General features: G+C 36.9%; 1 protein-coding gene across 1 annotated transcript in view; it reads right to left on the reverse strand.

Moving 5' to 3' along the window:
* Positions 1-305: 305 nt before the first annotated feature.
* oplah (5-oxoprolinase, ATP-hydrolysing) overlaps positions 306-23,230 on the reverse strand; it is a 41,902-nt gene continuing 18,977 nt past the window's right edge. The window contains exons 10-27 of the mRNA XM_052610772.1: positions 21,774-22,060; positions 19,816-19,928; positions 17,911-18,081; positions 17,635-17,772; positions 17,415-17,553; positions 16,836-16,948; positions 16,437-16,588; positions 15,830-15,990; positions 10,856-10,957; positions 9,859-10,033; positions 9,517-9,701; positions 9,282-9,428; positions 8,872-9,006; positions 4,178-4,327; positions 2,809-2,966; positions 2,565-2,725; positions 2,274-2,371; positions 306-741 (exon numbers count right to left, since the gene is read on the reverse strand). Of these exons, the coding sequence (XP_052466732.1) occupies positions 643-741; positions 2,274-2,371; positions 2,565-2,725; positions 2,809-2,966; positions 4,178-4,327; positions 8,872-9,006; positions 9,282-9,428; positions 9,517-9,701; positions 9,859-10,033; positions 10,856-10,957; positions 15,830-15,990; positions 16,437-16,588; positions 16,836-16,948; positions 17,415-17,553; positions 17,635-17,772; positions 17,911-18,081; positions 19,816-19,928; positions 21,774-22,060 (2,684 nt within the window). The 3' untranslated portion in view covers positions 306-642. The remainder of the gene's footprint in view (positions 742-2,273; positions 2,372-2,564; positions 2,726-2,808; positions 2,967-4,177; positions 4,328-8,871; positions 9,007-9,281; positions 9,429-9,516; positions 9,702-9,858; positions 10,034-10,855; positions 10,958-15,829; positions 15,991-16,436; positions 16,589-16,835; positions 16,949-17,414; positions 17,554-17,634; positions 17,773-17,910; positions 18,082-19,815; positions 19,929-21,773; positions 22,061-23,230) is intronic.

Raw genomic sequence — 23,230 nt, forward strand, 5'->3', positions numbered from 1 at the left:
TTCTCGGATTGTTTCAACATTTGAACAACATTGGAGTTGGGAATAAGGCTCTGTGAAAGCACCTTGTGCAAAAATCGAAGCACAAAGTTTATTTCCACACCAGACGCATTTTAAAAGCGGAATTTCTAGATTTCGTTCCGCCGATTATTAAAATTCCCGTTTGAGGATTCATAAGCACTTTTCCCCTGATCAGCCAGTGATGTCATAAACACCCGGTGTTTGATTGACATTCTCTCATGTGTCTGTCGCACAGAAAGAAAAAATATATATAATTCGGAACTACATAAAGAAATGAATGATAGAAGTAAAACTGATTTTTCATTTATTTGTAGGTATAAACTATAAAGCCTACAAAAAATATTATCTCGGGCTTTGGTATATATATAACACATTACTATGATCTCATTATCAATGATTCCCATCCAGCTCATGCTAACAGCATAACATTTGGCTGTATTCCGTTAATACTGATCACTGATTCTGTCACTACTGTACATTGTCTATAACAAACCTTTGTAAAGCACTGTAGCAGAAAGAAAAACACTTTATATACAAGGTTTCAATAGACTTTATTTCAGCTGTCTTCAGAAACCGTTTCTATTGTTTCTTTTGTTTCCTCTTCTTAAACTGTGTTCTGTGTTCCTACAGGCAGCGACGTTTAGAAGGAAGCTGATGGTCTTCATCCTGTTCATCCACACTTCCATATCCACCTCCTCCAGGGGTGAACAGACTGAACATGTCCTGTCATGTATGCCACCATTTTAATGAAAATGTCTATAGTCAATAACTCACTTAACACAAAACCAGTCTAAAACAAAGACATTTAAAGAAATACAGTTGTTTAACCAGATGTGATCATTGAGGTTGGAACATCCTTATGTAGAATTTAAGGGGGGGTGAAATGCTATTTCATTCATACTGAGTTTTTTACACTGTTAAAGAGTTGGATTCCCATGCTAAACTTGGACAAAGTTTCAGAAATTAAGTTGTACGTTTAAAGGAGTATTTCTGTTCCAAAAATACTCCGTCCGGTTTGTCACAAGTTTCAGAAAGTTTTTTTCGAGTATGTCTCTGTGTGACGTTAGATGGAGCGGAATTTCCTTATATGGGTCCTGAGGGCACGTTTGCCAGAAGAGCGCGCGTTCCCGTATAGCAGAGCACTGAGAGCACAACAGACATTCACTGATCAGAGCGAGAGCGTCGCGAAAAGTCACAAAAGGAGTGTGTTTTTGGTTGCCAGGGCAAGACAACCCTGCACAGATTACCAAAAAAAAAAAAAAAAAACAGCATTAAGGGACCAGTGGATGGAGTTTATTTTTACAGAGCATCAACGGAGTTGTGCAAGTGTTTGTTCCCTGCATTTCGAAGATGCTTGTTTTACAAATAAGGCCCAGTTTGACGACGGATTTGCACATCGTTTATTTCTTAAGGATGATGCAATCCCAACGGAAAAGGGTCATGTGATCGTGTGTTGGAACCGCAGGCGGTGAGTAAAACTGCTTAAAATATCTCTGCCTCCTTGTTAGTGCGTCCCCTCCCATGCCGGAGACCCGGGTTCGAGCCCTGCTCGGAGCGAGTCGTTGCTGCTGCTGCTCTCGTTCAGTTTCAGCCTCTGGATCTGATTCTCGATCATAAATAAACGGCTGAATCTGACTGTAAGCCATGGTTTGTCTTGGATGATGGTTTTGTCCTCACGGTAAAGTCACAGCTTCCAAACACTCTCAACGCAAAAGCCTACTGATGCTTGTGATTCTTTAGCTCCGCCCCCACGTCACGCCTCCAGTCGGTCGTGTTTTTCCGGGAAAAATCGGTACAGACTATCTTTCTCTTATGAATATAATAAAACTAAAGACTTTTTGGAGTTATGAAGGATGCAGTACTACTCTATAGGTACTCAAGATTAACAGGATATTGAGTGAAAACGAGCATTTCACGCCCCCTTTAAAGAGCTTTTCCTGATCACTTACATGTATTCAAGACTATTTACATCATGGAGTAAAGAAATAAAAAATTTAACTGCTGCTTATTATCTCACAATTATGAGATTTACTCTGGCAGTTCTGAGAAAAAAATTCAGAACTCTGCGATGAAAATTCAGAATTCTTTTTCTCATTTTTCTTGCAATTCTAAGTTAATATATTGCACTTCTCAGTTTATAGCTTGCAAATAAAGTTAGAATTGTGAGACTTTTTTTTAATTCTTTCTAATAGATATGAAATGTTTATATATATATATATAAAACAAATTATTGATTTGAATGCAGTTTGTCTTACCCCAGGATCCAGGCTGATGGTATTCTTGGCCCCTAAATTTAAAACTCTGCCATCCGTTTTATGCAACAAATTTAGCCCAGGTGCTCCATTTTTACCTCCTAAATGAACCAAGAATTATATATATATATATATATATATATATATATATATATATATATATATATATATATATATATATATATATATATATATATATATATACACATTATATAATTATATACACATTATATAATTATATACACACTTAAGCACATATATGAAATCATATAAATATACTGCAGATGAAGGTACCGTGTAGGCCATAGGGCTGTGTAGAACGCCTCTCCGTTAATATCGACAGAACCACTGGACTACGGAATCGAAGTTTCCGGATCACACCATCACCGCCGCGGTACAGACCTGCCCCTCCGGAACCGGGCAGCAGGGAAAACTGCTCAAGAATCACTGGATACCTTAGACATCAACTCAACTTTAAAAATCTCTTACACATTTTGAATGAATGGAACATATCTATAAGGCTGCTACAATGTCAGACCTGCTCTCCAGGATCTCAGGGTCAGTGATGCGTGTGTTTGTCATGTGAGTGTGAACGCCACTGCGCCCGTTCCAGGTTGGTCCCGCCCCTGCACCCCCGGCAACAGTCTCATAGTAACCACTGTTCTCACTGCCGAACGAAATGTTGTTCATGCAACCCTTAAAAAAAGAATATGAGAGAATGCAATAAGTAGGATCATAAACAGCATCTAGAGTTTTTCATTCCTTGTCAAAGGTGTACACTAGGGGACTAGAGATAATACTGATGATGCTTGTGTTTTATTATTTGGGCTAGGTATATATATATATATATATTGATTTCTCAATTTTAACAGATTCAAATTTTTATGAAACAATATTGCTCCATACTTTCAATTAACTCCACAGTTAAACTGCTTAGGGGTTTGCAATATGACTGACATATTTAACTCCATTTTTATGCACAAACCAAAATCTTACATACCGAATAGTAATTAAGCTTATTACTAAACCAAACTGTTATTAATTGAACAAAACCTCACAGGTGTCATCATTCACAATATCACCACATAATGAATTAGTAACTCAAATAAACTAACAAAAGAATAATTAATAATTTAGTTACTATAATTAATTAATAATAAAGTAACTACTATAAATGTATCCAATCGGTCCTGATAAGATACGTACTATATAGAAAACCTAACTGTCTGAATGTATATTGTTGAAAATATAAACCATGTTATGACTCTGCAATATATTAAAAGTTGAATATACATCTTATTTCACCTGTAGACATACATTATACTCATGTTAAGCATTATATACACCATTTAGCAAATCTTGCCTGCATGATCATTTATATTTATTATTGCACAGCTCTTTTAAAGCTGGTTATACTCAACTTTATTCACATGCATACAGTGCATTCACATAATGAGATATATATTATATAGCAAGTTAAGTATCTTAACTGCTTAATATTTTTATTTAGTCACATAATGAAACTACAGTATCATCCAGGTCTTCATATCAATTTGGTTATACAAGTATGGCTAACTATATCCACATATAGTATACTTGCGAAAGGCTATACATACTTCATAGCATATCTCAGCTGCATGATTGCTTGTATTGTTGTAAAATGTATATCATATAATAGCTCAAGTCTTATCTGCTAAATAGGACTATACCAGAGTAGTTGCATTAAGATATTAAGATATTATGAACATTAACATCATTATTTTCTGTAAAGCAATATTGTAATGACTAATCTGACCTAACTCAAACAGCCAAAACTGCATGTTCTGAAACCCAGAACTGGATTTTTAAGCACAAGGAGATTTCATTGATAGATGTAGATGGAGCTCATTCTGACTGATATGACACACCTGTGATGCCGCACACACTTGGAAGGCTTTGAAGATAACGTCCACCACTCTCTGTGAGGTCAGCACATTACCACCCACTACCGCAGCATTCTGAGACGGCTGCAGGATCGAGCCGGGGGGAATGATGACTTTAACAGGGGCTAGACAGCCCTAAAACACAAAGCACTTCATCACACACAAAGTCTTTCCTGCTAATTACAAAGCATTATATTTGTAAAAGTGTAATAAAGTTTTCTTTTAGTGTCCTTGTTATAGGTTACATCTACTTACTTCAGTAATGGCAGTAAATTAAGCATCCAAATTATGCAATTACAACCCTACAGTAATCAAACCCTAACCCGGACCCTATAATAAGAACATGTTTTTAATATTAATATCACTCAGTATTCATTTTTGTAATATCACTGTAACAAGGGCAACCTATCTTTTTTAAATAAAATGAAACCTATCTTTTGTCTATGAAGATTTTATACAAATAAATATATATATATATATATATATATATATATATATATATATATATATATATATATATATATATATATATATATATATATATATATATATATATATATATATATATATATATATATATATATACACACTACCCACACAACTATGTGTATGAATATTGATTTAGTCTTATGATGACGACTTCGACACTCCTGAAGTGTTTACACTTTTGTGTCCCATATGCATCAGATGTTTAGCCAACGGTCTGTGGGCGTGACATCTGAGGCTGAGACTAGAGCTCGCCCATCAACACGCTTCATTCGTTAATTCGTTAGCCACAGTTAATTTAAGTCAACAAAGTTTTTGTCCCTGGGGCATTTATGTCGATGTCACAGCTTGTAGATGATTGCTGCGCAAAAGCTGCGTGTGCTTGTGACTCTCTAGCTCTGCCCATGGAACTTCTCGAAGATACGAAGGATGCAATATTATACTCTAAAGCTTCAAGTTTAGCCACAAACTGTGCATGTTATGTCCACCTTAAACTCCTTTTTTGTTTTATTTACCAAGTTTAATACGTGAAAAACGGCATTAAATCAGCATATTAGAATATTTTCAAAAGGATCATGAAGACTGCGAGAATCAGCTTTGCGGTCTTAGGAATAATTATAATTACATTTTAAAGGGGTCTTGAACTGGCTTTTTATTATTTTATACTGTTGTCTGAGGTCCACTAGATGATGTTCCATAATGTTTGCATGATTTTAACATTCGAAAACATCAAGATCAATAAGTAATTGAGAAAGGCTCTTTTGTGCATGAAAGGTTTTTATGGGTATGTTGCATTAATGATTTGGAAGTAAACGCCCAGTGCTATGATTGGATAAAAGTTTTGCATAGTAAACTAACTTTCTGTATGTCTATTTGACAAGCTACGTCCTTCATAGTTGGAGCCTTTTGTGACTTTGGTTAGACACGTACATACAGTATTGTTCAAAATAATAGCAGTACAATGTGACTAACCAGAATAATCAAGGTTTTTCTTATATTTTTTTATTGCTACGTGGCAAACAAGTTACCAGTAGGTTCAGTAGATTCTCAGAAAACAAATGAGACCCAGCATTCATGATATGCACACTCTTAAGGCTGTGCAATTGGGCAATTAGTTGAATTAGTTGAAAGGGGTGTGTTCAAAAAAATAGCAGTGTGGCATTCAATCACTGAGGTCATCAATTTTGTGAAGAAACAGGTGTGAATCAGGTGGCCCCTATTTAAGGATGAAGCCAACACTTGTTGAACATGCATTTGAAAGCTGAGGAAAATGGGTCGGAAAACGGAAGACAACCATCAAAATGGATAGAAGAATAACCAGAATGGCAAAGGCTCAGCCAATGATCACCTCCAGGATGATCAAAGACAGTCTGGAGTTACCTGTAAGTACTGTGACAGTTAGAAGACGTCTGTGTGAAGCTAATCTATTTTCAAGAATCCCCCGCAAAGTCCCTCTGTTAAAAAAAAGGCATGTGCAGAAGAGGTTACAATTTGCCAAAGAACACATCAACTGGCCTAAAGAGAAATGGAGGAACATTTTGTGGACTGATGAGAGTAAAATTGTTCTTTTTGGGTCCAAGGGCCACAGGCAGTTTGTGAGACGACCCCCAAACTCTGAATTCAAGCCACAGTACACAGTGAAGACAGTGAAGCATGGAGGTGCAAGCATCATGATATGGGCATGTTTCTCCTACTATGGTGTTGGGCCTATTTATCGCATACCAGGGATCATGGATCAGTTTGCATATGTTAAAATACTTGAAGAGGTCATGTTGCCCTATGCTGAAGAGGACATGCCCTTGAAATGGTTGTTTCAACAAGACAATGACCCAAAACACACTAGTAAACGGGCAAAGTCTTGGTTCCAAACCAACAAAATTAATGTTATGGAGTGGCCAGCCCAATCTCCAGACCTTAATCCAATTGAGAACTTGTGGGGTGATATCAAAAATGCTGTTTCTGAAGCAAAACCAAGAAATGTGAATGAATTGTGGAATGTTGTTAAAGAATCATGGAGTGGAATAACAGCTGAGAGGTGCCACAAGTTGGTTGACTCCATGCCACACAGATGTCAAGCATACAACTAAATATTAGTTTAGTGATTCACAGGATTGCTAAATCCCAGAAAAAAAAAATGTTTGTACAAAATAGTTTTGAGTTTGTACAGTCAAAGGTAGACACTGCTATTTTTTTGAACACACCCCTTTCAACTAATTGCCCAATTGCACAGCCTTAAGAGCGTGCATATCATGAATGCTGGGTCTTGTTTGTTTTCTGACAATCTACTGAACCTACTGGTAACTTGTTTGCCACGTAGCAATAAAAAATATACTAAAAACCTTGATTATTCTGGTCAGTCACATTGTACTGCTATTATTTTGAACAATACTGTATAATCAGGACAGATCAAGTGATCTCAAACAAAGAAGTAGTTCCACAAAGTACAATTATTTTTTACTCTCATAAGTGTGCCGTGCAATTCCTTTTTTGCATTGCTTTTGCATTGCTTTTTAATATCAGTCTCTCTGCAAATCCAGCGTCAACCTGTGTCTTGTTTACAAAGAAGTGAACGAACACTCAATGTTTTACTCGCGTGAGCTGGAACTTCATTAAAAATAAAGTTCAACCACGCATTCCTATATTTGAATCTGAAGGAAGGTTATGAAGCGACTGTGTTCTTCCAGGCACTGCACAATATTTTGCGATCTTAAATGGCATGTTTATTTGGCCGGCAACCATATCACCCTGGAGCCCAAGACCGGTTGCCCACTGAAGCTAAGCTGGGCTGAGCCTGGTCAGTACCTGGATGGGAGACCTCTGAGAAAACTAGGTTGCTGCTGGAAGAGGTGCTAGTGAGGCCAGCAGGGGGTGCTCACCCTGTGGTCTGTTTGGGTCCTAGCGCCCCAGTGTAGTGATGGGGACACTATACTGTCAACAAGCACCGTCCTTCGGATGAGATGTTAAACCGAGGTCCTGACTCTCTGTGGTCATTAAAAATCCCAGGATGTCTTTTGAAAAGAGTAGAGGTGTGACCTCGGCATCCTGGCTAAATTCGCCCATTGGCCTCCGACCATCATGGCCTCCTAAAAATCCCCATATCCACTGATTGGATTCATCACTCCGTCTCCTCTCCACCAGTAAGCTGGTGTGTGGTGAGTGTTCTGGCGTACTATGGCTGCCGTCGCATCATCCAGGTGGATGCTGCACACTGGTGGTGGATGAGGAGATACCCCCTGAGTGCCTAGAAAAGCGCTATATAAATGTAATGAATAATTATTATTATTATTTCTTGGTTGCTCGATCCGGTTTAGTGCCACTCACGTTATTTCCCTAATATGTCATGTGAAAATTAGTGGGCGGGGCTACAGAATTGGGTGTTGATATTCTTCTGTGGAGGCGGTGTTCAACCTATCTATTAGGGCTGCTCAATTAGCGCAAAAATAATATTGTTTTTCGATTAGTGTTTTTTCATAATCTTTGGGAGTCTAAAATCAAAATCGATTAATTGCACAGCCCTACTATCTATTACGTCATATGTAAGCACATTCCAGGATCTGGTGTTCACTGGGCCTGGTGTCAATAAAAGCTTTTATTTCAGTAACAAGGACGTTTTCAGTTCTGAAACTTACAGGACATTATTTTAGTACGATAACCTCTTATATAATGTTCAAAAACATGAATAATCCCACAGACCCAACCCTTTTACAATAGTGTATGTATGACATTTATTGTTCTACTTTGCTTTACAGCAATTCATCCCTATAACCATAATCATATAAACTAACACAATACAATTTATAATAGTTTAATTTGAAATATAATATACTTCTATACTGTTAAACTAGTTTAACAGCGTAACATCTGTAATACAATCACACTGACTGTCACAGTCACAAAAGACCGGTTATCAGGATTGGCCCCGAAATTCCATATTGGTGCCTTTTTATTAATTATTATTAACCTGCAGTTCAAGTTCCTTGTCTTCCTCTGTTAACAAACTAATTTGCTACTCTCTTCTGGTTTGTTTAGTCCTCTTCGATCTCTATTAAATGGATAGTTCAACCAAAAATTGAAATACTGTCATCATTTACTCACCCTTAAGAATTAGTTTCTTCTGCTGAACAGAAGGAGATAGTTTATAGAATGTGAGTAGCCAAGCAGTCATTGGTATGTATATTGTGTATGTGGGTCACCTGGTTGAGGGGGATGTCCTGGCCCACCATGCATCTCAGGCAGTATATGAGGGCAGAGAGGGTGATGGCACGAGGAGCGTTACAGTTACCCCACACTTCTGTCCCCGTCCCGGTGAAATCAAACACTGCACTGCCCTGCAGACAGACACACAGATGGACAGAGACATTGATCAACAATGTACTGCACTGTTCTTTTTACTGTACAACAGTTTGTAATGTTTGTGCAGTTTTACATTCATTTACATATATTATAGGAGAATGCTCTATTGAAAATGAAAATTCAATATTCTCAATTTTATATTCAGTATGAAACCTGGAAGTGATAAATTATCAAAATGGAAAACAGTTAAACTGGGTTCTAATTCAGAAACTTGTTTGAATCTGCAAAAAGTAAAAAAAAGATTTCCTACTTGCTGTTCATCAATCTGGACCTTCAATCTGATCCGTGTCCCGTCGTCCATTTGATCTTCTGCTTCAACCTCAAGAGAGCCCGTTTCCTGACGCCGCTGACGGGCAAAATCTTTCAGCATGTCTCGAACTGCAAGCTCTGCGTTACTCTAAATATACACAGGGACATACCCTGACATAAACTTAAAGCTGAGATTTTCATTAGCTATATTTAATACATCAGAAAAAAGTACACACCTGAATGTATCCCATGTATGCCTGGACAACTTCCAATCCGTAGCTGGCAATCAACTCCCCCACCAGCTGACAACCCCTCTGATTGGCTGCTACTTGTGCCCGGAGGTCTGACAGGTTGTCACGGAGATTGCGTGTCCCAGAGCATCCTGGATATTGAGCGGGTGCCATGAGGGCTTCTGTCACAGCTGATGGATATAAAGATGACTATGAATAATAAAAAAAAAAAAAAAAAAAAAAAAAACTCGCATAGACTGACCGTGGAAATATCCTGGTATAACAATAGGATAACCATTCAATATAATTTGTTACACTGACTTCAACCTGATTGATATCTCTTCTAACCTTTCTCCTGAAAAACTCCACCCGTGACCAGTTTGAAGGAAGTGAAGACGGCCCCTTCCTGTTGTAGACTGGTGGAGTGTGGAGGCATGGAGCCTGGAGTGATGCCTCCTATATCAGCATGATGCCCCCTACTGGCCACAAAGAATACCGGAACTCTCATGCCATCGCGAAACACCTACATAACACAAATCTCATCAGGTCTGTTATCCTGCAAAATCAGCAGTTTTGCTTAAGGAAAATGAAGTCTACTGTTAGGATCATTTAGATTTTTTTACATTGGCATTTCTGCATCCACACCATGAAAATGGATTGGAATGATTTATTTATTTTTTATTAAGTCTCTAATGTTATCGATAAAAAATACAGTAAAAACAGTAGCATTGTGTAATATTATTACAATTTAAAATAACGGTTTTCTATTTTAATCTATTTTAAAATATAACTTATTCCTGTGATGTAAAGTAGATTTTTTTTCACCAGCATTTTTGACGATTTTCACAAAAATTTCATCGCCCCCAGAATATTTTGTTTTATGGATATCTGAACAGGGCTGAGTTTTTTATTTTAACTTGAATAATTATTTATATTAATTTTTAATATATATAAAAGCAGAGAAAATCAAGTTTTTATCACATACTAAGTTACATCTGGATCATATTCAGTAGGACGATAAAAGCAAAGATGCAGTAGATCGCTTCCATGAACACCCACAAAGCTTGCAGTCTTTTACCACTTCCTGGATCCACATTTCATTTAGTACCATTAGGCAGTTTTCATTTATATGCTGTTTACTGTTGATGATAACATTGTTTTTCATATGCATATGTTTGTTCCACTGAATAACTGTATCACAGTAATGCGATTTTAAATTTAGAAAAAATGTGATACATTACAGTATTTTGTTTTTTGGAGTAAAACAAGAAGCCAAACATTTTTATGACAGACTTTGTGGATCATTTTAAATGACACTGCTAAAAACTCATCACAAGTAACCTACAGGAGTGATGACTGTGAGGTCTGGTAGATGACTGCCACCTGCACACGGATGATTACTGAGGATCACATCTCCCTCCTGCATGCTGCCTCCTGCTGCCTTGATCTAAAAGACATCAAAAGTACATTTTCTCAAGCTTACAAAACTTTGGATTTCTTCTTTACTGTACGGTTTACTTTTCTTCTTTACTTTTTGTTCCTTTGTTTATTCAAAATACATTGATACATTTAAATGTAAAATGTCAAACAAAAACTGTTAATAAACTGATCATCTGCTAAGAGTGACTGAATGTGCTATCAGGGATCTCTGGGTTTCCTTTAGTCAATCTACATCATGCCACAGTACATTAGAATGTGTATATATTTACATTTAGTCATTTTGCAGAAGCTTTTATCAAAAGCGACTTACAATTAGGAAATACACAAAGCTATTCTTCTTAAAGAGGCAAACAGATATAGGAAGTGCTCATAATACCAAGTTTCAGGCATTTGTTCAAATAAGTACAAGCCAGAAAGGGAAGGAATAAATAAGGATAACATATTTTTAGATTCTTTTTTACATTTTGGATGAAGAACATTTTCCAGCTTTCAGTATAGATTAAGCATCTCAATTAAGTCAAAGACTACAGAAATACAAAGACAGTTCACTCCTAAACGTATGAATGGGAGAAACTCCAACACAATATGGTGGAATAGTCCCGCCTTCTAAATGAATGAGCCAATCGCAGATTGGTAAAGTTAATGCATCACTGCAGTGCCTGTTAGAAGCTCTGGTTCCCGTAGAAACCCGAGGCTAGACCAGCCAATGCGCAGTCATAAGTGTGTTAGTTTACCACTTCAGATTGTTAGCTATGTAGGTCTAAAAATTGTTCTTGCGTCTAGTTTTGTATGTTTAGATTATGTTTATTTATCTAGCACCATAGTCTTGCGAGACACGACATTTAGTTCCACTGTATGTCTCCAAATGTAGCGGAATGACAATAAAGCTCTACTTGAACTTGAACTTGATTTAGATAGGACTTGGTCTTGGATGAACTTCCCGGAGGCATTGCAAATATGGTCGCCAAGCGAAGAGACTTTACTTGAAAGGGACAATGATTAGGTACAGCTCAGACTGCCATTACTTATGAGGTTGTAGGTGTGTGTGAAAGAGAGAGAGAGAGAGAGAGAGAGAGGTGGACAGAGGGTGATTGTGTGTTGTTGCACTGATTCACATCCTTTGTGTTCACCGATAACTTAAAAATATATAATACAAAACTGTTTTAAGGACACAGAAGGGGTTTTAAATGGTTATGGCAAAATTTAAGCATTCACAGGTGTAATCCAAAATCTCAGGAGGAAATTTCCTCCTCTCATGTCTGAATTACTTGTGGATATATTCTTTCACAAGGTTTAAAGTTGCCACAGAATGGAAAACTGTATTTACCTTGGCATAGTTTACATTTACATTTAGTCATTTAGCAGACGCTTTTATCCAAAGCGATTTACAAATGAGGACAATGGAGGCAATCAAAACAACAAAAAAGCAATAATATTTAAGTGCTATAACAATTATAATGCATTTAACCGTTTGTCCTACACGTCCGCCTTCACGTCTTCAGCATCTTTTGGATTATCACCACCGTCAACTTCTAGATCATTGTCGTCTACACTAACCTCACGGGATCTTCACTTCTGGACTGGGCTGTACTACAGCGTCCCTGTGTCACTAAGTGTTTGCTTCCTTGGACATTGTTTTGCATCATCATCATCACCTCGTTTCCTACATTTACTAATAAACTCACTTTTACTTGCTATTGAGTCCATCTTATCATCACACAAGCTAGTTAGAAATCTTTTTTTAAAGATGGACGAGATGTGTTTTAAGCCGATTCTTGAAGATGGCTAAGGACTCAGCTGCTCGGATTGAGTTGGGGAGGTCATTCCACCAGGAGGGAACATTTAATTTAAAAGTCTGTAAAAGTGACTTTGTGCTTCTTTAGGATGGCACAATCAAGAGATGTTCACTTGCAGGGCACATAAGTCTGAAGTAATAAATTTAGGTAAATGGGTGCAGAGCCAGTGATAGTTTTGTAGGCAAACATCAATGCCTTGAATTTTATGCGAGCAGCTATTGGAAGCCAGTGCAAATTGATAAACAGAGGTGTGACGTGTAAACTTTTCAGCTCTTTAAAAATGTATCTTGCTGCCGCGTTCTGAATTAACTGTAAAGGTTTGATAGAACTGGCTGGAAGACCTGCCAAGAGAGCATTGCAATAGTCCAGCCTGGAGAAAACAAGAGCTTCAACAAGGAGTTGTGCAGCATGTTCCGAAAGAAAGGGGTTGATCTTCTTGATGTTGAATAAAGCAAATCTGCAGGACCAGACAGTTTTAGCAATGTGGTCTGAGAAAATCAGCTGATCATCAATCATAACTCCAAGGTTTCTGGCTATTTTTGAAGGAGTTATGGTTGATGTGCCTAAGTTGATGGTGAAATTTTGATGAAACGATGGGTTTGCTTGAATCACAAGCAGTTCTGTCTTGGCAAGGCTGAGTTGAAGGTGATGGTCCTTTATCCAGCAAAAATGTCAGTTAGACAAGCTGAGATGTGAGCAACTACTGTTGGATAATTGGGATGGAATGAGAGGTAGAGTTGAGTGTCATCAGCGTAGCCGTGGTATGAAAATCCATGTTTCTGAATGACAGAACCTAATGATGCCATGTAGACGGAGAAGAGAAGTGGTCCAAGAACTGAGTGGTTAAGTTGTATTTACAACACCGTTCCAGAACAGTTCAACCTAAATATTGAAATGTGTGCAGCACATTTTATGGAGGACAGTTTCCTGATCCTGGGAGAGTGGACTACAATGCTGGCTGTTCTGACTCACAGGCTGGAAGTACATTTTCAAATTTTAAAGATTGGCCACTGATGATTCAAACTCGAGTTTTGAGCAGTGTAGAGTAGCACTAGTTATTTGTCATTTCTCTGATAAATGCAGACATGGGGTTTTATGTTTACACGGCACGGTGTAACGCAGTGCGATAAAAGACAGTATAAGTCATTAAAATCCGTAATTATGTGCCCACTGGATGCAACAAATGCATAGTTTATAATGGGTTTTATTGGTTTTTCTCGTTGCTCTGGGATACCACTTCACAACATGGTAATGGGCGTAACATTTTTGACACATGCTTGAGGTATTTGGCCAATCACGACACACTGTATAGCTGGCCAATCAGAGCACACCTCGCTTTTCAGAATGATGAGCTTTGTAAAAATCAATGCGAAGGTGGGGCATAGAGGAGAAATTGTAGTTTACAGTATGTGGAAAATAATGTTTTTTTTAACCTTAAACCACATAAACATTTAATTACACTAAATACACAAAATAATGTTCTTTTTAGCAACATCATATGACTCCTTTAATATTATTTCCTGCCTGTGATGTCTTATTAATTAGAATTTATATACAATTATAATTTAGTCTATATTTCATCAACAAAACCTAACTCAGGAGCTAACTATGTTAGTTTGGTTGCTTACAGTTAGCAGTGACCTTCTCCACCACTTAAGTTGAAACTATTGTCATTTGACAAGCCATCTAGTCAATTTGTCAAAATAATTTTATTTTGAGAACTGAAGTATGATTATTTTGCACACTTGTATTTCAGAGTACATCACAGCTCCTGTGCCTGATACAGACTCGATCTTTAAGGTTGGATGCCAAATCTCTCCATTGTTCTTACTGGACATCTGTTCACTGTGAGAGCTACTGAAATGAGTTGCGCTGTGAAACAGCCAATCAGAGCAGAGCTCAACATTATTATTCATGATCCTTCTAAACAAAGCAATAACAGATCATTTCATTCTGGGGACCAATCCTAGGGTTGAAAATGAACATGTAAAACCGTTTCTGGAGAATTTTTGCCCTTACCTAAGCCACATACCTTCTATGAAGATATTATGAGGAACAATTAAAATATTGTATCAATACATTCTACGGCACCTTTAACAGTAAAGTGGTCTCTTTTTTCTCTTTTTTTGTGGGACACTTTTCTGTAACAGATTTAGACGTACACAATGAATGAGCCGGCAGGAATTGGTGTAATGGGCTAAATCAATCTATTATTATTATTTTTTTTTTTAAAGCTTTTTATGAACTAGATTATAGCAACCTGTTTAAGGTGCTTATCTGACCTTATGCACTGTCAGAATCTTAATCATAATCAGAGTAAGCCTGGATAAGTAACAAAAATTAAAAACACACTAAAAACTAAAATTGATTTTTAACTTTTGTTTAAAGTGACTATGTATCACAACATGATATGTGCTAAAGAGAAAATGTTACAGTTAGAATAAGAAAAACATAAGTGCTTATAATAAAAGAAAATGGAGAAAATGGAATGAATTTGTGTCTGTGACTGAAATAGATTTTACTACACATTTCAAATTACCATTAAAAATATATTTATATTTTTTTCCATGATGTAATTTTTTTTTTCCTGGCACAAACACACACAGTGCTGGTATATTGTGCATACTGACATATTATAGTATTCTGTTTATATCTGGTGCTATAAATGACTTTTAAGAATAGTTTAAAAATTCTTAACCCTATAAAAGCCTACTGTATCATAATTGACATAATTGACAATTTTCTAAGGCATTTAAATGATCACTATTACAATATGCATTCCATCATCTGATTGATGCAAGTAGTAAAATAGATTTAAGTACTTTGTCATATTTCAGGCTTTGGGGTAAACAAATCCAATTGGTTTTACCAATATATTTGTATTTTTCTGGTTCTTTTACTTTTAGGACAGACTGGATGGCTTTTTGAATTACTGTTGTCACAATTCAGAAAGGTGATGAAATTACATTTGACTGTACTTCATTCAAAACTGAATCCTTTGACAGCCATGCAGCAACAGACAATTAATGTTTCCAAATGAAAAACAATCAAGAAATGGAATTTATATGTGTGTGTTTGTGTACCTGAAACTGTACAGTCTCCTGCATTGCCCCTAGATGAACAGGGATGTGAGGAGCATTAGACACCAAACCTCCATCAGGTCCAAACACAGCACAGGAGAAATCCAGTCGTTCCTTTATATTGGTGGAGATGGATGTTCTCTGCAGCACACGACCCATTTGCTCTGTGTTTGAGGAACCACAAAGCTTCTTTAGATACTTGAGAAGCAAAATGACCCAAGAAGTCTTGTTTTCTTTGAAATTAATCAAAATTAAGTGGGCACAGAAAATTATATTTCATTTAAAGGTAAAAGAAGCTTTCATACACTTCTGACAAATGTTTGTTTTTGTTTTGAGAATTTGTTCAATATTTGTTAAATCTTTCAAGATTTCATTTTACATGAAGAGAAAAAAAATCTGATGAAGATACTCCATTATTGTAATGCATTCAGCATTTAATGCCATGCCTTCATGAAATTAAAACTTTCTGCTCTGATTTGAAAAAGGCCTTCATTTGTGGAAGGGTGAATAAAGATTTTTTTAGGACCTTTTCAATAGCCACAGAAACCCTGATTATTCATTCCATACACTCATTATTCATCCAATCATTTTTTTTCCTGTCCCATCAGACCTGCGATGCTCATGAAGCGATGGGAGAAGATGGACAACTGGATGGCGTTGAGTTCGGTTCCTAACACAAACTGTGTTCCTGTGCCGACATCAATACACACATCACCATCCTCTGTCAGATGAGCCACACATGCCGGCTCCACGAGAATTGTGCTAAAGAACACATATATTAATTCAAAAATACTAATAATATCAAAGTATTATATGGTGTACAGAGACAATGAAAACATTTCTAAACCCTAAATTAGAACATACAATACATCTTTATTATCAACCAAAACATAGAATGACACACACACTGTAATATTAGCATGTCTGATCAAACCCTCAAAATGAGTGCCAAGCACCACTACTGACTATGTATAATGTAGAATTGAGAAACTTTCAGGAAATCACTCACCTGTTCTTATCAATAATGATGGCTGGTCCCTGGATACTGTGATCACTGGAAAGATTCTCCCACAGATACACGCTGGTGTCCAAATAACGGTCCTCAAAGTAACACTGGGTCATCTGGGTCCAATAAAACAAAAACAAAACAATTTAATATATGTGTAAACCGCCTGGTAAAACACGCCATGGGGTGTCTGTCCATGACGCCCAGCTATTTCCTACTGTCACTCCATTAGTTTTCAATTAAATTGCAATATATTTGTCCCAAATTGTTGTTAATGTACATAATACAATACATAGGCTGGAAGAATGTGAATTTTTTTTCATTAAAAAGTTTGTCTTTCTGTGGCTTGAATAAATTCTATATGCTTCATCTAGAGAGCTATAATAATACAGATCTTCTTTTTCTTAAAATTTCTTTTTTTTTCAAACACCAAAGTTCAAATTCATTAATGCCACTTTTTCTAAACTCCTGAAGTAATTTTTTTCCTGTTTAATGATTAGATTCACCGTTTTGGACTGCCCCTTGAACTGAATGTGACGTGTCTGTTGTGTGATACCTTTGAGCTGTCCTAGGTTTAAATACCTTAATAGGTCTTGGAGATTTCTGCCCTGCTTTGGGCTGCACTTTTGACCTAATTCCAGATTTCCCAGAACCGCGTACACGGATATCATCCACCATGATAGGCCGATCAGTGATGGTGAACCCAAACTCCTTTAGATATCTGATGAAGAAAAATACAAATTTTGAGACAGAAGAGGAAACAACAAGCCATTTTGAGCATTCACAATGGAAATAGCAGTACCGTTTAGTGAAGGCTGTTCTGAAGTCTCCAGACATGCAGGAGTGGGCGTTACTGGGGTGACCTGCGGCTGAGATCATGAGTGCACAATCTGTGCCCTCATACCGCAGGTGTAGGAAAACCTCTATATTGATCTGAGAACTGTACAGACAAAATCATATGTTATTATCATAATATTAAGTTACTGCATCTATAATCAGTATTTTTTTTCAAAGGTAATGACACAACAGATAAGCAAAAAGAGATGCTTTGAGATCTGGCTGCATCTTTGAGGGTGACCTGCTAAAGCCTCGTTTGCACAGTATTTGATTGCAGCGTTGAGTCAGTTGCTCAATCCTGCTGTCCAGATCGGAGTATGAACCCGCTTCATATTTTAGAGAACACGGCTCTTGAACCTCCTCCACCACATCAGCCAGAGCCAAACCATATGCTGACAGCACTCCGCTGTATCTGACAGAAAAAAAAAAAGAGTATTGCATTGTAGTGTGATCAAATCAGTTCAAAAACACAAGCACTGTATGTCAGTGTTCTGAAACACTGAGGCATTTAATTTTATATTTTACATATTTTATATATTATGAATATGAACATGAAAAACAGCCACAAGCAGAAGTCACTAGGGTCCAAGTAGATGTGAAGAGAATATTCAGTTCAGTGTCAGATTAAAACATCTGATCACAATTTCAGATTCATGTCAACCCATAGATTCTGAATAAAAAGGACTTTAGATTATAGCTCAAAAATGTATTCTTTTGAAGGTCAAAAAACTGATAGACAGCATAATGCAGACACCCTTTATGTATATGCCAAGTTTGTTTTTTTGTTGATCTGTCCCACTGCCAATATTAGTCTATGTAAAACCTTCCACCGCAGTCTAAATATTTGAAATTTTAACCTCCTTTTTTCAAAAGTTTTCAAGATATGATGAGTTTTCAGTTGTATTTAGAAAATTTGTCTTCAATCTTCAGGAAATCCTGTCCCATGTTACAACAAACATGTAATGCCTGATGATTCTGATCCTTTATTTGTTAGTGTATATATATATTAAAGAAATAAAAAAAGATAAAGATAACTGACTAATATAAGAAAGTTTAAACCTATGTTAATTCTTTCTTTTAGATATGTTACTTAAAGTATTTTCAGACTTGCAATCATGTTGTTGTACTGAATATCAGAATGGATAAAAAACAAGATTCAAGTGATGATTCATGGCAGTTTTGAAATCCAAATGTTCACCAGCTTTAACAGATGCAATTCTTCTAAAGCCCCTTTCACACTGCCATTCCAGCAAATACATGGGTAAAGTGTTCTGGCAATTGTTCCCGGGTCGCTAGATTGTGCACTTTCACACTGCCAGTGATTACCCGGGATATGTGCGTGCTTTCACACACAACCCGTAAAGATCCCGTAACGACATGTGACATCAGGGCGTGACGTGTAATGTACGAGTCGAAAACGGTAGGCGCGTTATACTTTCATTGAAGCAAGTGAACGATCTCGGCGTCAGCGCGGAAAGTGAGGAACTAACGGATCTCTGCTTCATTACAGTTTGCACATATTTTTTCGTCGCGAACGTTGATCTTCCTTCAAAACAGCCAGTAAAGAGTCGTGCAATAACGCGCGTTATCACTTCAACAAGGCATTAGATCTGGCTTTTGTTCACACAGCGCTCGTCCCGGGTCGAACCCCGCAATGTTACTAGGTCCCCGACCCGGGTTCAATGCGGGAATCAATCCCGGGACGTGGTTGCTTTCACACAGAAGGCAAACTGACAATGTTCTGGCAATTTGCCGGGTCCGACGTGCAGTGTGAAAGGGGCTTAAATGACTTAAAAAGAGCAGAACACAAGCATCATACAGGAGGCAAAAATATCTGAAATGGTGCAATGCCAGATGAAAAACATAGTAAGGTGGTGAATAATCAAGTTCAGAAGAAGTGCTATCATTTTATTGAAAGTTACCGGTCAGGTTCAGATATGAACAAGGTGGTACAGTCACCTGACTTTTTAGCGGTGATGTGCTGTCCAACCAGTAGAACATTTTCATTGCTTCTCATCCATTTCGCAAGTGACTGATTTGATAACATGACGGTCATGACTTTTATGATAAAGACTCCCCTTCAAGCATGTGACAACATCAGACTAAAACAAACAGATAATGCACATGCATAAACATATAGACATACTTGTGAATGAAGACAGTCTTCATGCCTAAGGCTCTTGCAATGGCACAGGCATGTTGACCACCAGCTCCTCCAAAACATGCCAGCACATGCTCAGATGTATCATGGCCTTTAGCCTTTAAGAGAGAGATGATATTCATCATGTCACAATCTGACTGATGTTGACATGAACATACTTTACAGAGGTACATTTCTTGCTTAAAATGTTAAATAAGCCAGATAATTTTAATGTACTACAAGTGTGTTTAAGTTTCTCAAACAGTAGTACAATGGTCATGGGTTCAATTATATTTAAATATATAGGGACAGATTTACTAATCAGGGCAAATTAGCATGAGACCACAACCCCTTAAAAGTGTTGATGGAAGTGAAAAAAGTTTTGTGGTTGATCTAATAACAATGTGTAAATGGAAGTGCACAGATGCAGACAGCTCATTTTCATAATGATCAATGCAATGTACTAAGAGCAGCGCATCCGCATGCAAGCCTCACATTAAGTACAAATTCCAAGCATCAAATTGAGTGGTGTAAAGCATGCTGCCACTGGACTCTGGATCAGTGGAAAAAAAGTGTAGTAATGAGTTATGCTTTTCAGTTTGACAGTCTGATAAGCTAGTGTGGGTTTGGTGGATGCCAGGAAGAACTTGACTGGCATTAAGTCTGAGTATTTAGAATGCAATGTCATTAAAGTCCCTGTTGGTGTAATGGTTAGGTGTCCCAATACTTTCGTGTGTATATATATATATATATATATATATATATATATATATATATATATATATATAAAAACGTGATTTTTAACAATAATTATCCCAAACATTATTATTTTTTTTAATGAATCAAAGCTGCTGAATGAATATCATTATTTAATTATTTCTCATTATTCCGTGATTGGAATTGAAGCACAAACACTTTTGTCAGTTAAATACCTTAAGTTTTTTGTCTCCCCAATATAATATACTACTTATAGTTTGATAGTTCTACTGAAATTCATAAAAAAATAATAATATTGTGCAAACATCCTATCCAGACATTACTTTTGGCTACTACAGTATCTACCTTATTCCTGACAAACCTACTGCGAACAAAAGACTGAAACAAATAGGTTTGTCATCAGGTTGCCCTACACATAAAACCTATCCTTCTGTGTGACTAAATTTGCGGTCTATTTTCCTCAATTATTTATTCTCAGAGACCATGAGAATAACATAACACTTGGTATTTAATGTGACGTTATAAAAAGAATATCTATGGCAAGAGCTCAGTCACTGCACTCTTTTCCTCATGATTATTTTCTGTTTTCCCTTTGCATTCCACTTGAATAGTATGAAAAAGGACAGCTCATAATGAACATTTGTGGTCTTTTCCCCCAATTTAATATTCTCTATGTTCCATTAATTGTGGAATGCATGAAAAATATCTTGTTTTTCTCCTCAATTCCTAACGTTTCATTCCAGGTTTGCTAGTTTTCTCAGGTAAATACAATTTATAATCTGTCAAAATGATGGAAATCACTTTGAAATAGTATCACGCAATGCTTAAATTAATGAAAATTTTTGATTAAGGCAACATATGAGTAGAATACTGTCATCTCATTTTACCCAGTTAAAAAAAAAACATTGCGTTCATAGTGCAAGCCTTTCATCGTTTACAACTTAAAATAAGTTACACACAAAATTAGCTCTAAGCATCATGGGTTGTAGGAATAAGGTGACTATATAATGGACTAAATAAGTTCAGTGGCTAGATAGGAAGATGAGATTGGTGACGTACATCATTTTAAGTTTATTTTGTGCAAACTCATATTTTTGGTAATTTGCACTAAATTAAAAAAAAAAAAAAAAAAAGAAAGTTGTATGTCATATTCTTGGTCACAACAACCAAGAATGAAAAGATTGAAATATTACACCTATTCTCTTACGTAAGCTATACAAACGGAAAGTGACTGAATAGTGTGCTACCTGTGTAAGTGCTCTGATTGGCCGGCACATGGCCTCATTAGCCACATTGATGAAGCCCATGGCGACATCTTCAACACTCATTTCTGAATGGTTCCCCCCTGCAGCACTACTTGATGATTGGTTAGTTGAGAGGTATTGATTAATTTCTTTTGTGAGAGTGCAGAAATGCTTCATGGTTTCCTCAGTTGAGAGAGGCTCATTTTCTCCAGGGCCAAAGATTTTTGGGAAGAAAGAAGGCAGCAGGCGGCCGAGGGCTAGATTAGCATCAGTGACAGTCAGAGGACCACCTGAACCAGGAGAGAAGAGAGAAACACTTTTGTTATAGAACAATTTTGTTTTTGAGCTATTGTAGCTTTCAGTCCAGTCTTTATGACATGATAACGTCAAGACATTTACATTTGAAGTTACATTTAAAATGTATGAACCTAAGTAAAAAAAATAATGGTAAGTCAGGTCTTTCTACATCACCAGCATTCAGTGCCATTTAGCCTGTGTTTTTCTCTCAGCAGGTGGGTTCCACATGTGACGTTAGCTACAGTAGGTGGCCAACTAGAACGTGCTTTTAACCACAATGGGCACCTCCACCATGTCTGCAAAAATGTTGAGTGCCGCTTTAACAACGTTACGGATCGCGTACGAATCATTCGATGTAACCAGATCTTTTTGAACCAGTTCACCAAATCGAGCGGAATTGTTTTAAACGGTTCTCATTTCCAATATGCATTAATCCACAAATGACTTAAGCTGTTTACTTTTTTAATGTGGCTGACACTCCCTCTGAGTTCAAACAAACCAATATCCCGGAGTAATTAATGTACTCAAACAGTAAACTGACTGAACTGCTGTGAAAAGAGAACTTTGTTGTGAAAACAACCCTGATCTGAACGCATGTGCTGGAGATATAATACTAATCACAGGAGCACCTTTACTGATGAGATGCGCATGAAAATCGCATTCGATTTTTTTGCGCAGCACTAAAAGGAACCGATTCAAAGCGGAAGCAAATACTCCCTGTTAATATAATTTGAATGAATGTTACATTTCTATTTAAAGGCGCATCCAATTGGCTACTAGACGTCTCGGTTAAGGTTTTTAAAGCATTTAGATGTGTTTGCATACATTCTGATTTCAGAATGGTCCATAACGGAGAGATGTCACACCTTTAAAATTGATTTTTAAATAAAATTTAAATAAAGTTGATATTTTATGCTTTTTGTATGGTCAACCCTTCTCCATTATTTTTTTTCTGTAATGCATGCAGGATTTGAACAGAAACTGCAAACTAAAATTATTTGAAGCACTTCTTTTTTGGTTTTCAAGGACTACAATCAGAGATCTTATTTATCAAACTATTTTGTTATTATCTTTCAAATTCGAATAAAATAATACAACTAAATGGCACAAATAAAGCGCAGCACAAAAGCATGCAATGACTGTGGCAACTTAAAGCTTTTTCA

Source organism: Carassius gibelio, chromosome A12 (assembly GCF_023724105.1).
Source record: "Carassius gibelio isolate Cgi1373 ecotype wild population from Czech Republic chromosome A12, carGib1.2-hapl.c, whole genome shotgun sequence".
In the NCBI taxonomy this organism is placed as follows: Eukaryota; Metazoa; Chordata; class Actinopteri; order Cypriniformes; family Cyprinidae; genus Carassius; species Carassius gibelio.